Source organism: Oreochromis aureus, linkage group 14 (genome assembly GCF_013358895.1).
Source record: "Oreochromis aureus strain Israel breed Guangdong linkage group 14, ZZ_aureus, whole genome shotgun sequence".
NCBI classification, from domain to species: domain Eukaryota; kingdom Metazoa; phylum Chordata; class Actinopteri; order Cichliformes; family Cichlidae; genus Oreochromis; species Oreochromis aureus.
This window is the reverse complement of record NC_052955.1, coordinates 16445890-16466258: the sequence shown is the minus strand read 5'-3', so window position 1 is coordinate 16466258 and position 20369 is coordinate 16445890. Positions and strand designations below refer to the sequence as shown.

Genomic DNA, 20369 nt, shown 5'->3' with positions numbered 1-20369 from the left:
TGAAAGTTAAGCGGTGTGGTTTTTATCTTCCGTTATTCATATTCAGACAGTCTGAGGCTTCCAGCAGTAAACATTTCTTTCTCACAGGTTGTGCAGCTCGCTTATTTAATAAGCGTTAGTGTGGCTGTAAATCATCAACAAGACTCCACAAAGCCTGAGCTGTGGCGGGATGCTGCAGGCCCGCCCACATTCATGCGCAACTGCGCAACTGCGCAGCAGCGCTGATCCTGAAAGTGGCGCTTCTCAAGACCTGCGGATGGTCCAGTGACGTAAAGATCTGTGGTCTGTATTTTTTTTCTTTTTACACACAAGCACGTTTTTCATGAAAGAAAGGAAAGCATCCCACATTTAGGCTGCACGAAAAAAAAGGGACTCTGATGTTTCCTTTTTGTGGATTTTAGGAAAGTGAGCGGCTTTTCCGGGGGAGTCAAACCGAGTTGTTTTGTCTCGCTAAAGAGAAGATGCTCCAATCTGCGGGACGCATGATGTGAAATCAGTTCTGCCGCCAAAGAGGTCTCCACCAATTAATGCTTAGCGCTTTAACCCAGAACGCGATCGCTGCCGGTGAGAGGCTCATGTTGCCCCCCAGGTGTTTTTTACGCGCAGCCGCTGCACGCTAGTGAAGAAGAGAAAGCATAACGGGGCCACAGACGGAGGATGGTGGCGGAGATGGCCAGCTGCGGTGCGGCTTGCCACCTCGAGGATGGGTAAGTTGGTACTAGATCAGTCGAAAGCGTTGCTGTGCGCGATCCGCGGCGGTTTGTGTTTTTCAATCGTGAACAGTTTTGGGCGAATCGGCGTGGATGCAGAGCTAAAAAAATCTCGCGTCCCCCACGCACAGGAAGTGGGAGTCATTGTCGCTGTATTCTTTTCGGGGCTCATCTGCTCGTGCATTTCATGAAACAACAACAACAACAATATATGTCTGCCTAGTTTTCGCTTCCTCGTTGCAAACACGGTCTGTTTAAAATCTCTTTGTTGGTGTCTGTGCGCTCGCGCCGCTGTTGTTAAACGTTGTGTGTGACAACAACGTATCACCGAGCGAGTTGGTAGCGCGTGCCAAAGCTGAAGCTGTAAAGCAAAGCTTATGCAACAGTTTAGTTCAATTAAATACACACAAAAAGCATCGGTTTTTGTTCACGTTAATGCGCAGCCTCACATTACAGTGCAGCGCAGAACGAAACACGACAGTGCCCACGGATTGGTGATGCTTTGAGATATTATTATTTGGCGGGTTTTAACCGATTGTCCTCTTCTAATTTATACAGTTGTCTTTAGTGATTCGGTTATATTCATCATCAGTTCATCCGTGAGCCACAGACAGGTGAAGTGATACTGATGACTCATTGTCATTGGAGCTATCGGGTTACTCGCACGGCATCATGCCCCACCCGGCAGGAAAAGTCCCCAAACACATGATCAGATGCTAAAAGACCTTATAGATCTATGAATCTGTTAAATGTGATAGAAATTAATTTCACCTCTAGCTTTGTTTGTGAGGCTATAGCAGGAAAAGGCCAACTTTCACTTTATGATTTGATTAGAGATTTCTAACCTGCTGTAAATGCAATAAAAGCAGTAAAGTATGGACAATAAATGACCGAAACAAAGGGCGGCAGCTCTTTTGTTCCACTGCTGGTGCTATGTGACAGTTGTTTATCTATACACAAACGCACTCCTCTGTGAGCTGTTTGTGGGAAGCTGTTGCGAGTGTGACACGATCCGGGCTTTATCTTTAAGCAGAAACAAACAGACAAACCACAGAGAAGTTTGAGTTACCGAGTATGTTTTTATTTTTCAAACATGTAAGATCATTGGAGGCATGAGGACTCATACAGGAAGAGATGATTACCATTACCATGGCAATGACCCCAGTGGTGTTGTGGTGAGACTGTATGGCAGAGGCGATAATGAGATGACCTTGAAGAGAGAAAGAGAGAGAGAGGGGAAAAAAGTTCAGCTTCCTGGACAGATGTTTAAAAACAAAGGAAAGCCTCAGCTCCTTATCAGGCGAAACAGCCGCCAAGCAAAAGAAATAAAATATCACTTTTTGATCTTTGGTAATAATTCAGGTTTCCTGATTCATTTGCTTCATTTGGATATAATTGGAGCAGAGGGAGAGTGAGACAGGAAAAAACACAGGCTGACCTATTTTTTTTTAACACATGCTGGTGGTGAACTCGTTCTTCTTGTGGGGTTGGCTGTCTCGTTTTGTTTTTACCCTTGATGGCTCACAGGCGTGTTTCGTCTTGCTGAAGCTCTGACTGCATCAACAGGTTGCTCCAGTCTTCACACAGCATATACGAACACTTGGACAGCGTTCATGTCTGGCTTTGTTTATAACATTCCTGGACAGTCAGGAAGACTGGTATCTGATATCTAAGTCTGGGTGCTGTCACTGAATATATTATTGCAGTATTAAGAAGAATATAGGAGCAGTACAGAGCTGCAGATGCTTGCAGCGATGTTTATTGTGGTGCGATCTGTTTATTAGTCTTTCTTTTAAGTTTGATAAAACTTGTCATGTGCATAAATATGTGTAGGACAAAGTAACAAAGTGCTTAAACTCAATAATTAGCCAGCTAACACTGTATGATTATAATGTTACACAATGGCCCTGAAAATAGTCATATTTACGCTCTGCTTGATGCTGTCCTATGATAAAGCCATAAATGAAGAGTCCAACCTGAGTTGTTGAATAGGAAACAGACCCAGCCCGTATGTTTCCTTAGCTCTTTCCTTTGCTATCAACACTGCTTTGAAAGTGTTTAAGAGAAGGGAGTTTCGTGAGAAAGTGTGATGCAGGCCGTTTAGCCACACACTTCCTCTTTGACTGATTTACTCAGCCGTACAGAAAAGGAGAAGTACTGGCTACTGCGTGATCCTGCAGCTGCACAATTTTAAAAACAAAAATAAATAAAAAAGCACTTTGAATCTTACAAGGCTGTTTGATTTATATTTGTCTGAATGTTATCTCTTCTGCCTTACAGAGACGGCGATATCCCCGCACCTGAGAACAAAGGTAAACACCAGCCGCTTCATTGCTTTCCTGCCCCCTCTCTTTCAGCAGCTCTTCATGCTTTCATTTTCTCTGAGCTCTCAGTTGTTATGTAATAGCTTCTCTTGCTATTTGAAAAGTTTGCAACCTCATCTATTTATCACTTCTTGTATTTTGTTTTACTCGTCCTTTTGTTATATTTTCCCAGCTGGCTCCCCTTTCACTGTGTGCCGTCCTTGTTTTCATATCATTTGCATGAAAGGCCGGAAAGCTGCTGCTTCATGATTTGAATCTCTCGTTACACCGAGCCAAAGTTGCTCTATTACCTTGAGATCTGGTGACTGTGGAGGCCATTTCAATACAGCGAACTCACAATCATGTTTAATTAACCAGTGTGAGATAATTTGAGCTTTGTGATATGGACAAAAAAGGTTCAGTGTGGTCATAAAGGGATGGTCACCAACCAGGAAAATGTTACACCAGCCAGAACTGTTGATGCCAGGCAGGATGGATCCATGCTTTCATCTTGTTTTTGCCCTACCTGACCCTTCCATCTGAATGTAACAGCTGAATTTAAGACTTATCAGACCAGCCCATGTTTGTCCAATCCTGTGTTTTTCAGTTTTAGTGAGCAAATTGTATCCTCAATTTCCTGTTCTAAGCTAACAGGGAGATGACGCTGTAGCCTGTTTTGCATTCAAATAGCTCGAGTGTAACGAGGTACAATTTTGCTCAAAGCAGTGAGGCCATTCTCCTCTAACCTCTGACATCAACAGGGCATTTTCAGCCAGAGGACTGCTGCTCACTGGATATTTTCCCCTTTTTTGGATCATTCTCTGTAAACCCTAGAGATGGTTGTGTGAGGAAAACCCGGAATATCAGTAGTTTCTGAAAAACTATTCCATATTTAAAGCCACGTACATCACCTTTTTTCCTCGTTCCGATGCCCAGTTTGAATTTCAGCAGGTTTTTTTGAACCTGTCTACGTGCCTAGATGTGTTGACTTGTTGTCAGGTGATTGGCTGATTGTGGTTACAAGCGATTCAACAGGTGTACCTAAAAAAGTGGCCAGCGAGTGTATGTTACCATTCTGATATCAGGTACACTGTAAATCGATATCAGTCTGATCCTGACTCAAAGCCTGATTGGATATCAGATTTCCAGTGTTTGGTAGTTTAGTCTTATTTAAAGTAGGAGAAATGTATAATTAGATTCACTAAACATCTACAGTCTTTCAAATAATACTTCCAAAACATGAATTCCAGTATGGATCTGACAAAGCTGACTTATTTTGGTAGCTTTAAATCTACTGGAGGAGCAATGAGTCAGTTAATAAGTCACAAAAAGAACCCATTAACCTCTTTCTGTTTTTTTTCTGTATTATGGTTTTCAGCCAGCAGATGGCAGCCAACACCTTTCAATATAACCAAATCCTTGAGGCTGCACACAGCCTCTCACACTCTCTGCATATTTGTGATTGCATCTGCATGTGTGCATCTGTGCGGGCACTTGCTCGCCACCTTGTTTGTCAGTTTGATGAAGGGAAGCATCCATGCCCAAACGACAAAGAAGAGGGATGCGCGCTGGCTCAGCTGTGAGACAGCAGCAGCAGCAACAGCAGCGGCGAATGAGATGGGCCATAGGAGGCATATGAGGACAAGGGAGGGAGGCATGGAGAAGAGAGTGCAGGGAGAGGTGAGGCAGACAGATTGAGCAAAGTGAGACAGAGAGATTGATGAGGGAGGCGCTGTGAGCGGAGCTGCAAAGGCAGCATCTGCTTGTTAGTCTAAGATAAAACTCTCTGGGCCAGATGAGGAGGGGCTCCATCCATTAGCCAGCCTGGCGCTCGGCCACATGGCCCGGTCCACGGACAGTCAGTGCTGCTGGGAAGAGAGGAGCAGCAGCAGTTCCTTTGGACCCCATCTACGTAAATGTGCCAGAATGCTAATGCATTGCACTTATCACAGGGTTGTTCACGGGGTGCTGCGGTTCAGCTGGCGTGAATGACGCATATATAAAAAAAACGGCTGGTGTACTTCAGCCCTGCTTAGGGCTTTTTGGTGACTAATATGAATGAAGCCTCATAAAGAACCACACACTGCACGAACCTAGAAGTAAACTAAAACTGGAGGTTTCTCACTGGGGCTGCACCTGTTCTAATTCTGTACTTATTTTTGTGATGCATCACATGCTTCACTCTAGTTTTTTTCTTTTCTTTTTTATGACTTTTAAACCACGTGAGTGTTGAGCAGCACTTGAGGCTTTCTGTGCTTTAAATAGGCTTTTTATTTTGTGGGGGAAGTAGAAGAAGAAACGGTCTGAATAATTTAGCTTTCCCTCGATTTACATACTATTGGTTGTTTCTGTTTTTACTGCAGAATTCTGGTTGTTTTTCTGGTTAATGTAAAACAAGACACTCTAAATAGCTTTTGTCGCTCTGACAGCTGCAGCCATTAGTGCACTAAGTCCTGGGCAGTATGACTAAAGAGGAGGTTGATTGTGTTATCAAACCATTTAAAGTAGTCTAGTTTCCGTAGTAGTGATGATGCCATAATGACAACCACAATGACATATGTATAGTAGTGAGTAATAAAATGAGGGGAAATAAATTTTTTTGGATTTTCTCACATTTTGAAATTATTGCATCAGATTTTTCTGAATAAACAACAGCCGTCTCAACGTTTTCACTAATCTGTTTACAGATAATCTGGCAGAAAATGACAGCAGCAGTTCAGGTAAGTACAAATATAGCACACGGTACTGTGCAAAAGTCTTGAGCCAACCCTCATTTCTTTATATTTTGTTTAGAAAATGGGAAATGGGTTCAGCAATTTATTGCAATGTTCAAGCACTCATGGAAATACAACATATGAGGCAAAAATAGAGTTGAAAGTCGGTATTTGGGATGACCAGCTTTATTCTTCAACACAACCTGAACTCTCTTACCCAACTTTCTTGTAATTCCTTTAAGTGGTGTTCAGGAATATTTCTCCACGCTTCTTGGAGGACATCCAAAGCTCTTCTTTGGCTCTGGGGGGGCCAGTCCATGACTGATGGTGTTTTCACTCTGTGTTTTTCTATCCAGGTTTGCTTTTACTACATTGGCCTGTATATGTTTCATTTTCAAGCTGCTCCCAATCACTCTTTCCAGATGGCATAGCATCGCGGATCAAAGTCTGATGATACTTTTCTGCTTTCGTAATTCCATCAATTTTGACAAAATCCCCAACAAACTATGACGGCACCTCCTCTGTTCACATGATGATTTGAACCAAATATTTCAAATTTTGTTGCCTCTATTGCCCTTGCAGTTCTTGTGTAATTTAGCATACCCCAAGTTTTTCTTCCTGTTTCCCCTTTCTTAAGTATTTTTCTTATTTCTTAAGGACGTGACTTTCAGATACTGTTCATCTGCTATAGATGGTTTTCTAGCTCTGCCACTTCTTTTGGCCAGTTTCCTCATATTTGTTTTAAATACGTCATGATGAAATACGCCAAGTTTTTGGCTAATAGCTCTTTGAGAATCACCTTGCTGGTGCAAGATACTGTTATATGTTTTCTGAACTGTAGAATTACTTTAAGGGATGGTACAGCATTGTGACTGCCTGCTAGTGACAAAGGTCCTAAATATACAATTTAAAAGTTGGTTGTAGCAAACAAAAACATTCTTCTGAAAATAAAGTTACAAAACTAGAGTGAAAATGAGGTCTTTTAGCACTTTGATAGACTTTCAGAAAGCCAGGAGAACCGTCGCCAAAGACCACTTTAAAAATGACTAGACAGTCTGGCTCCCTGGAAGCAATATAAAAAGAAATAAGTGGTGCTTGAGCCTTTTTTCACAGCACTGTATGTTTAGCCAGCTGTGGCATGAATCTCTTTTATTCTTTATTAAAGATAAATTCTTTTAACACATACTCTGCACATCGATTTGTTGAACAGAAAACACAGGAACATCCACCGACGAGAGCTCAGAGGACGAAGAGGACGATTCAGAGGAGGATGAGGCTTATGGTGAGAGCCACATTTTCATAACTTAACGGAATAATTTTCCTTTTTGGAAAGTACGATGAGAAAAATGACACTCTTGTTTTCCTTGGTAATATGAAGATCCAGACTGCAAGTGTCACCTTTGCTTTGGATAGATTTAAACACCTTTTCTGTATTCTTCCAGCTCCTCTAAAACTCGTTAACTGACACGTTGTTTAATCTGAATAAAACTGTTGTTAAGATGACACTCTGGCGCAGTCACCTACTGAAGTTTTGTCATCGGGTGGGGGGAAAAAACCCAAGATAAATTGTTTTAATTAGTGAATTTCACAATGCTGGTGGGCAGAGTTTTGACCTTTCCCTGCTTCTACCCTTTGTGCTAAGTTAAGCTGCTGGTGGTACCTTTTATATTAGGTGTTGTTTATAAAGTGGCAATCTTCTCAAAGATCTCCCAGCAAATGAATGCATGCTGCAAAAAGTTGAACTATTTCCATTAATATTCCTGCTTCTTCTTTTCCTTATCATTTAATCTTTCAACAGGAGGCACTGAGAGGGATGGAGAAGAGGAAGGTAAGATATATTTGACTCACCAGAGTCACTACTTCATGACTCCTCGTGTTGCTGCTGAGTTTAAAGTCAACAGAAGTGACTGTTTGAGGCATTGTATTCTGATGTGTTGCATTTTGGTTTCGAGAGTGTTCTCTAAATCCTTCAATTTGCATTGTTTCCTATCCAGAGAATGAAGAGGCCCATGCAGAAGACTCTATAAACAGTAAGACACACCACATGTACATAGGTGTTCATGCCTGCTTGTAGCAGCTGCCTAAACCTTAGTGATGACTAAGGAGTAGTCTGTGGTCACAACTGTGTTTTACTGGCAGTAGTACTACATAATTATGTCACAAATATCAGATTCAGCTGGCTTTTTAATTAAGGAATCAAAACTAAAATGTAACTGAACACACTCCACCCTCTCGCAAACACACACACACACCCTGGGACTGGCTGTAAAATTTGTTTGTGGGATATCTCAGAGGCTTAAAATTGAATTTCAGCCTGTAAGATTCTCATGTGATAGTTGCCGATCAGAATTCATTTACCTCACAGAGCCAGGTGCTGGAACCGAAGCAGGGGTGTTAAATGGAAAAGGTAAGTCCATGCTAAGTAATGCGCTACGCTGCACTCACGATAGTGTTGCTGGCTCATGAATAACCTCCTGTTTGTTCCCATGTATGCTGACAGATGAGAGGCCCTTCAAGTCATGCTGTGAAAGATGCAAAGCCGTCCAACAGGTGAGCTCAGAAATCAGGTGCTATCTGACAAAATGCGATTTTAAGTGTCTGAGGTTACAGCTACCGTTTAACTTCGTGTGACCCTTAATTCTGTCTTCATCAGAGGGTTACGCTCTGAACACAGCCAGGCTTTCTGTGCGTTAGCTGGCTCGACAAAACCTGAAACCCCTGTTGGAGATAACGGGTGTCAAAGCGGCAATTATCAGATTTCTCTGTTAAGCTTCAGGCCTGAAAAAAGGAGTGTTTCACGGGTCATATTGCTCTTTTTCCACACAAAATTACCCCGCGCAGCCCACTCCAATCAGAAATATTATCAGATGATGATAAAATGGTTATTAGAAATCTTTAAAGAACATAAAAATATGGCCGTAACACACTGTAAACACTGTTGAAAATAAGACAGAGATTAAAACTGCAGAAAATCCCTAATCTTGGGATTTATCACACATCCCTGAAAACGCTCCCTGCGCTGTTTATTTCTAAGGTGACGGCTACACATTAGACCCCTGAAACTTAAAGCTTACTGTTCCAAAACCTGATAATGGAGACGTGGAGATGGATTTAGTTTGTCGGCAGATCAAAGCGAAATTAGTTTTATTAATCGAACGTGTTTTCTCTGTTTTAGTAGCTACATACTAAGTTACCACGGTGCTTTAGCTGGAAAAAAAATCCACTTTTATGACACAGAAAACTCTGATTTTAAGCTTGAGACGGCTTGCTAAGCCATTAATCTCGCTTCTTGGCACACCCCTCTGTGCTTCTTTTACCTGTTTCTGTCCTTACTGTGTGCTTTGCTGTTGTTTGCTTTTCACAGAGCCACGGCAGTGAGCTGGTTACCCCGAAGAGACTGTCCAAGGGCCGGTTGCAGTAAGTGGATCATTGTCTCCATGCGTCATGCTCACGTTTATTTTGTTCGGCTCTGATTGCTCAGCATCACTGACTCTGTGTTTGCGTCTTTCAGGGTGCAGCTAGAAGGAGAGGGCACATATGAGTGTTCGGTCACTGGTCTGGTTTTTGAAGCGTCCGAGCCCGTTCTTGTGCGGTACTCTGTCTTATCCTGGTCCAAGTTTGGCGCCTTTCTGCATGACTCCTGGAAATTTGCTGGACCCATCTTCAATGTGGACACGGTCAATAAGGATGCGTCTGTCCTCAAGTCCATCCAGTTCCCACACTCCATCTGCCTTGCTCGTAAGCTCGTAGGGCATTCACCCAGCACATTTACCCTGTGTGAATGAAGCTAGAGTTCTGACTCAGTGCAACAATAACTACTCAGTTTAAATGTGAAACACAAAATGTTGTTTTTCTGTCTTATATCACAGATACTGACGATGACATGACATTCAGTGTCCTGCACATAAAGGGCAACCGTCCAGTCATCGAGCCTACGGTGGATCACTCAGGGAGCCACGTTAAGTGGAATGTGACGTCCCTATCGCCCGTTGGTCCCATCATTCAGACGAGCCAGGCTGTAGAGCACCACGGGGTGGTTCTGGTCTACAAGCAGCTCACCACTGACAACAACAGCTACAGCTTCCACGTTTATCTGGGCACAAACAGTGCATCTGACATCAAGGTAAGTGGTGTTTTGTTTTTGTTTTTTTGTTTTTAAATGTTCCTTGTGGTTTCCTTTTTTCAGAAAGATCTCCAACCAGCGCTGTTTTGGTTGTCAGTAGACTTGGTGTGTATTTCCAAACCTGACAGATGGTTTTGGAAATTTGGTCAAATTTAACCAAACCCTCCTCGGGTTTCAGGATCCTGTTTTCTTTCTTTAGCTTTGTCTTCATTTCCACAACATCCAGTTAGAGCACACTTCTTTGAAACGGGCATTGGCAACTTTAGTGACCTGATTTAAAAAAAGTGCCTTGTTTATTTTCATTCTTAAAAGTGTAACTGGGATTCAGCACTTTTCCCCCCCAGTATCTGTTTCTGTTCCATAATGAAATACTGCAGTGACCTTGCACTAATGCACATGGTTAAAGGTTATTTTCTGATCATACCTGACCACAAACACATGTTTAACAAATGCACATGTTAAGCGCAGACTACTGAGGACAGTAATCAGTTTCGCATTTATAGAAAATGCATATGTATATGTGTGTGTATAGATCTCAAACAGTTAACTGCCCACTTTCAGAAGAACACGACCGGCCGACGTTTTGACCGTTTTGAACGTTTTGATGATGTTTCTCTTAAAATGAAAAGTAAATTCTTTGTTTCAATTGAGGAATTTTTTTTCCATTGAGTAGATTTCAAAAACAAAACGGCAGCAAAAATACCTTCGTTGCAGGAGCAGCACAAAGAAATATTCCATTCATGAGGCCATCAAGAGTCTCCTTGTGTTTTTCAGTCACGGCCACTTCTTTCTGGACAAAACTCCAGAAAAATACCTCACCATTGAAATTTTGTAGAAATTTGTTCGAAACCTAGCTTCCACTTTTTGTTCATTTGTCGACCTGCCAGCGGCTTCAATGGTGCGGATTTCCAGGATTTTGTATTTCAGCTACAATTTGTGCTACCGGCCTTATTAAACCACCTGTTATTTAGTTATTTACAGTGAAGCGCAGGGTTTGTGCAGGGAAATGATTAGAGTAGTCATTTTCTTAAAACAAAGAGTCATATCAAAAAAAAGAAAAATGTCAGTGGCCAAAATAGTGTTTGCATTACTGTAAGTGTACCACGTAAATATGACAGCTACATGACAACAAAACTATAAAGCTGTTTGTTTGTTTCATTTTTTTTTAAAACTTGAACTACTGAACTCACTCAGGAAGTGTTTGTGGTTTTGTGAGCATGTGTGTTTGTTTTTGAGGATGTTGCTGGTGAATAGTCATTCATTTATTATAACCTAAAAAAAGAGCTATTTTTAAAAAATGCATTGATTATTTTTTCCCCGTATGATGTGTTTTTCCATTGCTGCTGTTTTCCCGTGGCTCTGTCCTACCGTCATTCAACTCTGAGTCCTTATGAGACGCCCTCAGTTTAGTAACTTCTCTGTCATCGTTGCCTACAAACTGAACTCCTGCTCTGTTTTTTTTTTTTTAAACTAGGATATAAAGAATCAGGTGCGGGGCTACAAGACTCGCTACATTAACATAGAAAAGCCTCCCACGTGCAAGCTGGACGAGGGAACGTATCGTCTCCTGAGCGAGCCGGAGGGAGAGATCAAACCTCAGGTGTGTGTCTCTCAACAAATCTGCAATTTACGTGGATCAAAAAGCAAAAACCTTACACGTCTTAAATTTGGCCTTGTGCACCTCAGGGTGGCTTCCAGCACTGCTGCTATTTTTTGATTGCTCAGCGTTAGTCCCATTCTGCCCACGTTCAGCCAGCAAGGCAAGCTGGATCTTCTCCTCCTTGGTGTAAAAATGGTGACTCTTTAATAAGAAATATTATTTTTGGAGAAGAAGACTCACTCACTTCACCGAATGTTCTCCCTCAGATACTTGAGGACATTAGAGTGGCATTATCTGTATTGACAAATTTATAACAAACAACCAGAAGAATATCAGGGTGGCAAAAAGAAAGACAAACATGTTCCCGTCCTGTGGATTCTTTAACTAGAAAATGCTACGTGGTCTGTTGGCCGCAGCTGGAAACCCAGCTTTCATTATCTTTGCTGATCCACGATGGGAAAGTCTCCCCAGGTTGACAGCGAAGTTTGATGTCTGCACAAGACACAGTGGTCAGAACTGGACTTCCACAGAAAGATCTAAAAATAGCAGGAGCTAGAAGTAGTTCCGACTCATCCAAAGGTGCTTTTTGATTTGGTCTCATTTATAAGATTTTGCTTTTGTATTTCACTGACTACACAGCTAAGTTGTGTCTGTGTGTCTCTGTACAGGAACTGAAATTCACCCTTGCAGTCACTAAGATGAAGGGCTACTTTGAGGCTTTCTTTGAGCAGCACCCTCCATTTAAATTGTCTCTCATAGAGATTAACACTGAGGAGACTGTATGGTCTGCTACCATCAGAGAAGGTACCGGTGCACGAGTGCACTTTGGAGACACTTTTGTCTTTTGGGAGTTTGTGTTTATGTTGACCGAAAACCAAATAAACCAAAGAGGATTCACTGGTCCACGTCCATCTTTTGCTCTTCCCTTAGGTGACTGTGTGGATAACACTGAGAGGAAGCCGAGGAAAAGGACAAACAGTATGCTGGCTCTTTCACTTTTTTGTAATCTGATTAGACTTTAGATTAGCTTGAAAACATTAACTGATGTCATATCTGTCTCTGAAATAGGCAGACAGAGAAGCAGCAGCCCCTCAGAAGACGAAATAGCCTTTAAAAAAACTCGAATGCAAGACGAGCCAGGTAACTTTAAGTGTCTGACTGCGATTTCAGCAAAACTTTATGAACAACTTTATGGCCAAGTCAACAGTTCACACCAGTTCATTCCAGATATGCCTAAAATCTTACTGAAAACAAATACGCATGTGTTTATGTGTGTCTTTCTCCAGATGGAGTGAAAACAGCAGTCACTCAGGGCCAGGACATGTCAGAGAAGCAGCTGCTGCAGGTGGCCAAGCAGCTCGGGAAGGAGTGGAAACAGGTGGGTATCCTTCTAGGTGTTACCGTCAATGATCTGGATAATATCCAGACAGCAGAGACAGATGTGACCATGCAGAAGCTGAAGATGCTGCTGAGGTGGAAGAACAGAAAATCCGGGGAAGCCACAGCTAGACACCTTTTGGAAAGTGTGAAGGAGCTGGATGACTTGCCAAATGAGGTTCATCAGACATTACAAGGTACAACACTGCAAACCTAAACCATTTAAGACATTGGTGAATGCTCATGAAGAGCAGGCATGTAAAAGTCAACCAATCAAATTTTTGGAAAATCAAAATGATCAACCTACAGAGGGCTGAATTCAGGGACACCCCCAAAAATCAAAGTGAAAAAATGCTCTAGGAGACTAGTCCGTGTTACCAAAATTTTATTGCAGGAAGTAGTTTGTGTGACCCACACATGCTTGGTATCCTGAGGGATCTCCTCCCATATCTGAACTAGGGCATCATTGAACACCTGAGAGGTGCTCAACTGGATTTAGGTCAGGCAGCATGGCAGCGAGTCTCAATGCATTCATCCTCCAGGAACTGCCTACATAGTCTCTCCACGTGAGACCGGGCACCAGGAGGAAGCTAGGACCCACTGCACCAGCGTAGGGTCTGATTCAAGGATTTCATCCTGATATCTAATTGTAGTCAGTGTGCCGTTGCCTAACCTGTAGAGGTCTGTGCGTCCCTCAGACCATCACTGACCCACCACCAAACCGGTTAACGGGTAACTGAACGATGTTAGAAGCAGCATAACCTTCTCCACAGCTTCTCCAGACTCTCTCACATGTGCTCAGGGTGAGCTTGCTAAGTAAGAGTCTCCTGGAATCTCCTCCATGCTCTTGAGACTGTGCCGGCCAATTGCAAAGGCACGTACTGACGTGCAGGGTCTAGGTATGGCCACATGCTACCAGCGGTGACACTGGCCCTAGCTGAATACAGAACTAGTGAAAAAACAGAAAGGATGAGCGTCCACAACCTGTAAAACATTCCTGTTTTATGGGTTGTCTCATTGTTCCTCCTCTTGCAACACCTGTTGTTTATTTCATTAACACCAAAGCAGCTGAAACCGATTAACAACCCCCTCTGCTGATTAACTGACCAGGACAAAATCCCAGAACTTTAACTGACTTGATGCTTTACTCAGATTAAAAAGTGTTCCTTTTCATTTTTTAGAGTAGTTTATACAAATAGCTATCTGTACAGGCTCATGTAGAATCTGTACAAAAGAGACGAGCCTTTTGTTATCAGTATGCATAAGCTGGTAATGTTTGAGCAAGCTTTGTTTACATGCAGATAAACAGTCCTTTCCACGGAACACAAAAGACGGATGTCATTTGAGAAAATGCATCGGATAACCATCAGCCATTGTCTGCTGATGATTTATCTTGTTTTTCTGCATTAGTCAAACAAATATTAGCTGATGGAAAGGAAAATCTTAGTCCAGATATCCCCTGGATACACCAAAAGCCCAGAAAAATACAGTACTAGTGAGATGACATATTTTATTTGATGTATTTTTGTAGGCTAACCCTGGGACTGAGGACCACACCTGGTTCCCTTGAAAACAAACAAATAAAAAAAACAGTGGGACTTTTCCAGTTCGTGGATAATTGCAGAACAAAACTGGGAAATAAAAGTTTATGACTGTTCGTGTTTCATTCAGCAAGACAATCTTGACCAATTCTTGTACTTTTACGTTTTTTGGGGTTTTTTTAGTGTATTTTTACTTTTTAATAGGTGTAAATAATTAAAATCTTTTACCAAATGAGACTCGCAAGTTTGTCATCCCTGGAGAAAAGTAAAATGCTAACATTGGAGTTTATAACTTAGGCATGTTCAGTGTGATGACGTGAATGTCTGAAGGATCATGAAACGGCTTGTCAACCAACAACTTTTACTCTAAAACAAACTGTAAAAATACCCCAAGCTTCTGTTAGTCACTGACTTTATTTCAGGCATCTAACCAAAAAACTGTTCTAAAACCCATCATGGTTAGGACAGGGGAACCCAAAATACAAAAGGCTAACTCATTTCCAGGAACCGTAGAATGGGACTGGCTCCCAGAGGCCAACTCATCAGAGTAGTTGTGATTGCGATGAGCTAAAACATCTTGCTACTAAACTAAATAAAGTATGCATGACAATCCCACCGATTCTCTGTACTGCAGTACAAATATTACTGTGTCCAGGTACTTTGACTCAGCAGCTCTTTCACTCTTTAGGTGAAGAACGCTGAAAATTCAAACTCACAGGATGGTACAGAACCTTAATTCATTATTTGTTGTTTGTTGTTTTCAGATATGATGGGCAACGAAGCAGTAAAGTGAAGGGAAAATAAATTTCATTAGACTCTTGGATATCTGACGCTCCATCAGTGGGAAGAAACGATCTCAGGACGGGATCTCAGGAACACAGCAGAGCAGAGTTAACGTCTCCCTTCAGTTTGCATTTCTCTCTTGAATATTTTCTAGATATGAAACTGATTCGTTTATAGTTCTGCATTTCATAAAAAGGAATCATTTCCCTTTGTTTCCCTTCTTTAGTTCAGCTGTGGTTCTTGGGTTCTGTGGTTTGTACAGAACCGACTGTGCTGTATCTAAGGATACACAAATGAATGAGCTTACCTTTATTTTTAACCAGGTTAAAAAATGACCAGCAGAGGTGTAGAGGTCATTGAGATGTTTAGTAGCTAATTATGTAGCCAGTAACAGATGTAAATGTTAGGTGCTGCAGTGTTGAAACTGCAAAAGAAATCTGGAAAAATCCATCCATTTGTGTGTGTTCTTTCACTTTTGCATGTTGGGCTTGTGGGAATTTTTATAAAACAATTAGGCATTATATCACGTGGACGTGAAAATGACTGTCCACAGAATTACAGACTGAACTATGAAACTTTTGTGTTTTTATAAACTTGTCCGCACTATTTCCTGTAAATAGATTCCATTTCTTTGTCGCTCATGTTTTTTTAAAAGCCAGTTGTGTCTGTTTTTGTCTACTTGTTCTTTATTTGATGCGATAACCGTGACTCTGTAAAACAACTGTGCAAGAAGACCAGAAAATGATGCTGATTATGTTTAACTGGGAATTACTTCCTGCCCTCCGGAGGCTTGAATGCATTTCTTCTGTTTTTTTTTTTTTTGTTTTTTTCCCAAATGTTTTTTTCCCAAATCTTTATGAAAAACAAAAATGCAGCATGTTTGGATTCAGGGATGAATTTAGGTGTTTTACCTGTGTGAGTGCAGCTAAAACCAAGCAATGTATATTTTTAATTCAGTTTTTTGAGGATTATTTCGCAGATGTAGGCCTCAGGTACGATTAAGTACTATAAAATCAGCAGGAACAGCTGTGGAAATCTTTCAGGTACCAATTGCAAATGTTTGTGTCAACATTATTTGAGAAAACCACAATGTTTACATTCAGAGAAAAGGGTTGTTTCCTTAAAAGAAAAATACCACCAACAGTCCAATTTATCCCTGTTCCAAATCTGTTTTTGTTGTTGTTGTTGTTGTTGTTTTCCATTTCTTTTTAAATCATGTCAGAATCTCTCCAAAGACTTTTCATAAAACAAGTGAAATTACTGTTTGTTTCATCATTTTAAGGAAAGTGATCCAGATTCACACCAAAACAGAATAGTTCCTGCTTTTGATCATGTCTCACCAAGTTTTGGGAAATTCAGCAGCTTAGTTTTTTATGTCATATTATTAGAAAGTCCACAAAAAAGGTCCAAAGTAAAAATAAAAGGGAAAAAATCAGATCAAGAAGAACTGAATACTGTGAAAAACAAAATCAGCTGTCCTTTAAGGGTAGGATTCGAGCTCGCGACCAAAATCAAAGTTAAGATTGTTCAGGTGTTCCCTTCATTTTTTTTTTTTTGTGTATATTTTGGCAGAAGAGATGAAATAAAGAAGCGCTGAAGGAAACAACCGAAAGTCTCCTACATGTTTCTTTTATACCTCATTTCTTAACTTCTGATGTTGAACAGTTTCAATCAAAATCACTTCAAGTTTGATGCTTGATAACAAAATACTTTATTTAAATAATAATAAATAACACAACTGGAGATCAAATAAATAAATAGATGCAATAAATAAATAAATAAAATCATTATAACACACGCCTAACCGTATCAATAGTTTGAACATTCTTCAGCACTTACTGAATGCAGATGCTGGAGTCGAACCAGCTAGCTTATGCCTGAGTAAACTTCCTTCAGTGCAGGCAGTTGTGCAACAGGTATATTGTAGAACTTGGTCAGCAGTTGAAAGAGATGGTAGTGACTAATTAGGACAGCTTGTTCTGATGTGATAATAGAGATTTGATATTTGTTGTGCTATTATTTGATGAGGTTGAAGTGGAAGAGGTTGCAGGACGTTTACTTCCTGTGGTCTCCCGAGGAGATGTAGCCAATGGCTCGGTTGATAGTGATGGCTCTGATGTGGAAGCCTTTCATCATCTTATTCATCTCCAGCCGGTTGCTGTAGGAGTCATTGCCCCACTTCTTGTCATCCTGTTACAACAGGAGAGGATAGAGTGTGAATGCAGGACATAAGGTCTCAGGAAAAAATACTCAAGATCAGTGATCCTAAAGACTGAAAGACAAGGTGTAAATAAGGAACAAAGAATATAAAAATACCTTTGATGCCTTTGAGGGCAGGTTCTCTACATCCAGCTGTGGAAAGCAGTTCTGTATAAACCGAGGAATATTTAGTTAGACAAGTACTTCCCAGGAGAGTCAAACTATTTCACCTTGAAGTCTCGATGTCTCAATTTTTAAAAAATTGCAAAATAAACACACCTCTGTGAGATTCTTTGTGATTTCCACGATTGGGCTCAGAAGTCTAATTTCCTCTGGACCATTTTTGAGAGGACCTCCGAGGTAAGACGCAATCTCTTCATGATAGTAGAGCAGGTCCATCTTTATGTTCTTCAGACATTCACTCTGTCAAAACAATGGGAAAAACCAGTTCAGTTTCAGCTACAATACCAACACATGCATATGAATCATAGCTTCTTTTTATAGAACATACAGTGTGTCTGACATACCTCACTGAAGGAAGAATTTCTTTGTGTCACGCAACCTAAGTTCTGTGTAGGAAAACAAACAAACATTTAAAATCAGCAATGTTCACACTGCAGTCATTTAAAGTTGTCCAACCAATTAAAACACAGTGAAAGCTGAGCTGAAATTAGCACAGCTGACAGCTGTTGCCATAAACTGTGCTGCTTTGGGAAAAGGCTCACCTGAGTCAGAGTGGGTGCACAGGCCAGTACTGTGTCCCCAGTACTCCTCATCTCAATTTTTTCGGATTGGATACCATCAGTCAAATAAATCTGTAATACACAGTAAAGAAATTATTGCTACAGAGTAGAATAATCGCGGATAAACGACACGTGAAAACAAAGGGAGGAAAATCATGCAAAAATCACACGCTGCTGAGATTTGTACTCACACTGTCCAGAGCGTTTGAGATGTTCAGCAGGAGCATCTTGTAGAAGTCGGCGCACTGACCGCCGGTCCCCGGGCTCGGTGCCGGCACCGGGAGAGCTTCGGATGTGCGCCAGCTCAGGGACAGCAGCAGCACACAGCTGGCGACGTCTGCAAGGAAAGACAGAAACAGCCGTCAACGCATGAGTCTACACGGGCATTACGACACCCAGCTTGCATGAGCACGCAACAGAGCAATTTAAATAACAGCCTATCCTGCAACGGTCTGACTTACATAGTTGAATGTTTGCCATAAGACTGCTTCTGATCAGGTAGGGAACTTGGCCGGAGCTTGGTAAATCAGCACTGCTTCAGTCTCCGTATGATGCTGGGGTTTATATACTATAAAGCTGGGGGGGATTCCCTCAACTTGGACAAAGCTTTTGTTTTCTTTCAACTAGGAAATTACATAATGATGAATAGTTTTAGTTTTAGTTTGCAAAAAGATCTCTCTCTCTCTCTCTCTCTCTCTCTCTTTCTTTGATTAATAGTCTTAAATACCCAGCTCTGGGAAAAATTAAAGCGCGATTTATGAGAGCATTTCCTGTGTACCAAGGTGTGAAAAAGTCCACAATGATGAATAACCTTCTAGTGAGCTAATCGTTGAGATCTTTTTTATATTAGGGGAAAAAAACAAGGAGTTTGCCGATGTGATTGTTGCAGATTGACAAGAAGCATCTATGAGGGGCACTTTTGATAAACGATATACACTCACAAGCTGGGATTCGTTCAGCATCCATAGCCAGTGCCTTTCCTTTCAGACTATATATAGCCCACAGTCCTGGATGCTGACCCCGCCCTACATCAACATATCAAAGTATAGTCAAGTGACGGCATTTGCACATTTGCATAGCATCAAATCAAAACAACACAGATGGATGACGATGAAGGGAAATGAATTTTTTTTTAAAGCAAATTTCTCAGTACATTTAAGCGCATGCTCTGCGCAGCCTGCTCTCAGAAAGTGTGCAGTGTTATAAAGATGCAGTGCACGTGTACCATTTTATTCACCGCAGCAGTCTGTGCTTGCGGGGTGCACAGTTATTGATTCCTGCAGACCTGGTTGCAGAATAAATCATAGAAAACAGAAATAAAATAAGCCAACTGATGGTAAAAAGGAGCGGCTGATAGTAAATGAATCATGGGGTTAAACCAACATTGTGGTCTTTGGTGGTAAATTGTCAGTGGACTGTCATTAGGTGAGAAAGAGCCTTACTCACTTGTGGTAATTAATTCCACGGACGTTGTCCCCAACAGATACTACCGGATGTCCATTCAGCCATGACTAATTACGCATGTTCTTGATCAACTGACTGATAACGTCAATGAAGAGGAGGTGGCATTATTATTATTATTATTATTATTTTTTCCTCGTGTTGAGTAGTAGGTGGTTGTGGTTTATGTCTGCTTTGTTTTCACTCATGCTCAGACTTGGAAAACAATGAGCAATGCCAACCAATCACCACGGGGCAGGGTAACGCGGTAGCCTGGCCAGTACAACACCAATAGCGCTGTTTATCAAATCTATTAGAGAAATATTGGCTAAAGCTACAGGTTCTTTGCATAAAATATAAGATAATAACATTTAAATTACACAGTGTAGCCGCCTGACAATGCAGTCCCACCAGTGTAATACTAAAATGCTGCTAAGTGACAGAGAGTAAAATCACTGGATAATAAAAGTCCAAAAAAAGTTTAAAAGAGAAGTTCTGCAGAATGGGTACTTTCTACACTTAGATTATGTTCTATATATATATATCAGCTCCTTCTTACCCTATAAAGGAGTTTTAAATTACCTTTTAACCACTCCAGCAAATGATATGAATGCACCCAGTATCCATGAATGTAGTTCTGAACTGCGTATTTGCAAGTTTTTTAAATAGTTTTGTTTCGTGACACAGTGACTGTAGGTATTATTTACAAGAAGATAATTTTCAGGTGGCGTTTGGATATCAAAGTTAACTGTTAAACAACCCTACTACTTGAAACATTTAATTAAATAAATTCTCTTAAATTGGTTTTACTTTTCCGTGAAAGGAAAGTTAATCTA

General features: G+C 41.1%; 2 protein-coding genes across 3 annotated transcripts; one reads left to right on the top strand and one right to left on the bottom strand.

Annotated features, from left to right (window-relative positions):
* Positions 1-168: 168 nt before the first annotated feature.
* Positions 169-16757, top strand: si:dkeyp-97b10.3. Its single transcript, XM_031744008.2, has 18 exons — positions 169-282; positions 402-707; positions 2991-3022; positions 5701-5733; positions 6938-7009; positions 7526-7555; positions 7722-7757; positions 8093-8134; positions 8228-8277; positions 9092-9144; positions 9239-9465; positions 9597-9850; positions 11325-11450; positions 12119-12254; positions 12381-12428; positions 12519-12590; positions 12737-13024; positions 15133-16757. Exons 2-18 carry the CDS (start codon positions 658-660, stop codon positions 15159-15161), a joined length of 1578 nt encoding a protein of 525 aa, XP_031599868.1. The 5' UTR covers positions 169-282; positions 402-657; the 3' UTR covers positions 15162-16757.
* Positions 16758-16850: 93 nt separating this feature from the next.
* il12a (interleukin 12a) lies at positions 16851-19139 on the bottom strand. 2 transcript variants are annotated; one of them, XM_031743947.2, is made up of 7 exons: positions 19035-19139; positions 18285-18430; positions 18076-18165; positions 17878-17919; positions 17630-17773; positions 17468-17518; positions 16851-17341 (listed from the first exon to the last, which is right to left on the bottom strand). In XM_031743947.2, exons 1-7 carry the CDS (start codon positions 19057-19059, stop codon positions 17207-17209), a joined length of 633 nt encoding a protein of 210 aa, XP_031599807.1. In that variant the 5' UTR covers positions 19060-19139; the 3' UTR covers positions 16851-17206. The 2 variants fall into 2 exon arrangements, with proteins under 2 accessions (XP_031599807.1, XP_039454227.1); XM_039598293.1 differs by lacking the exon at positions 19035-19139 and adding an exon at positions 18555-18604.
* Between the last annotated feature and the right edge of the window lie 1230 nt (positions 19140-20369).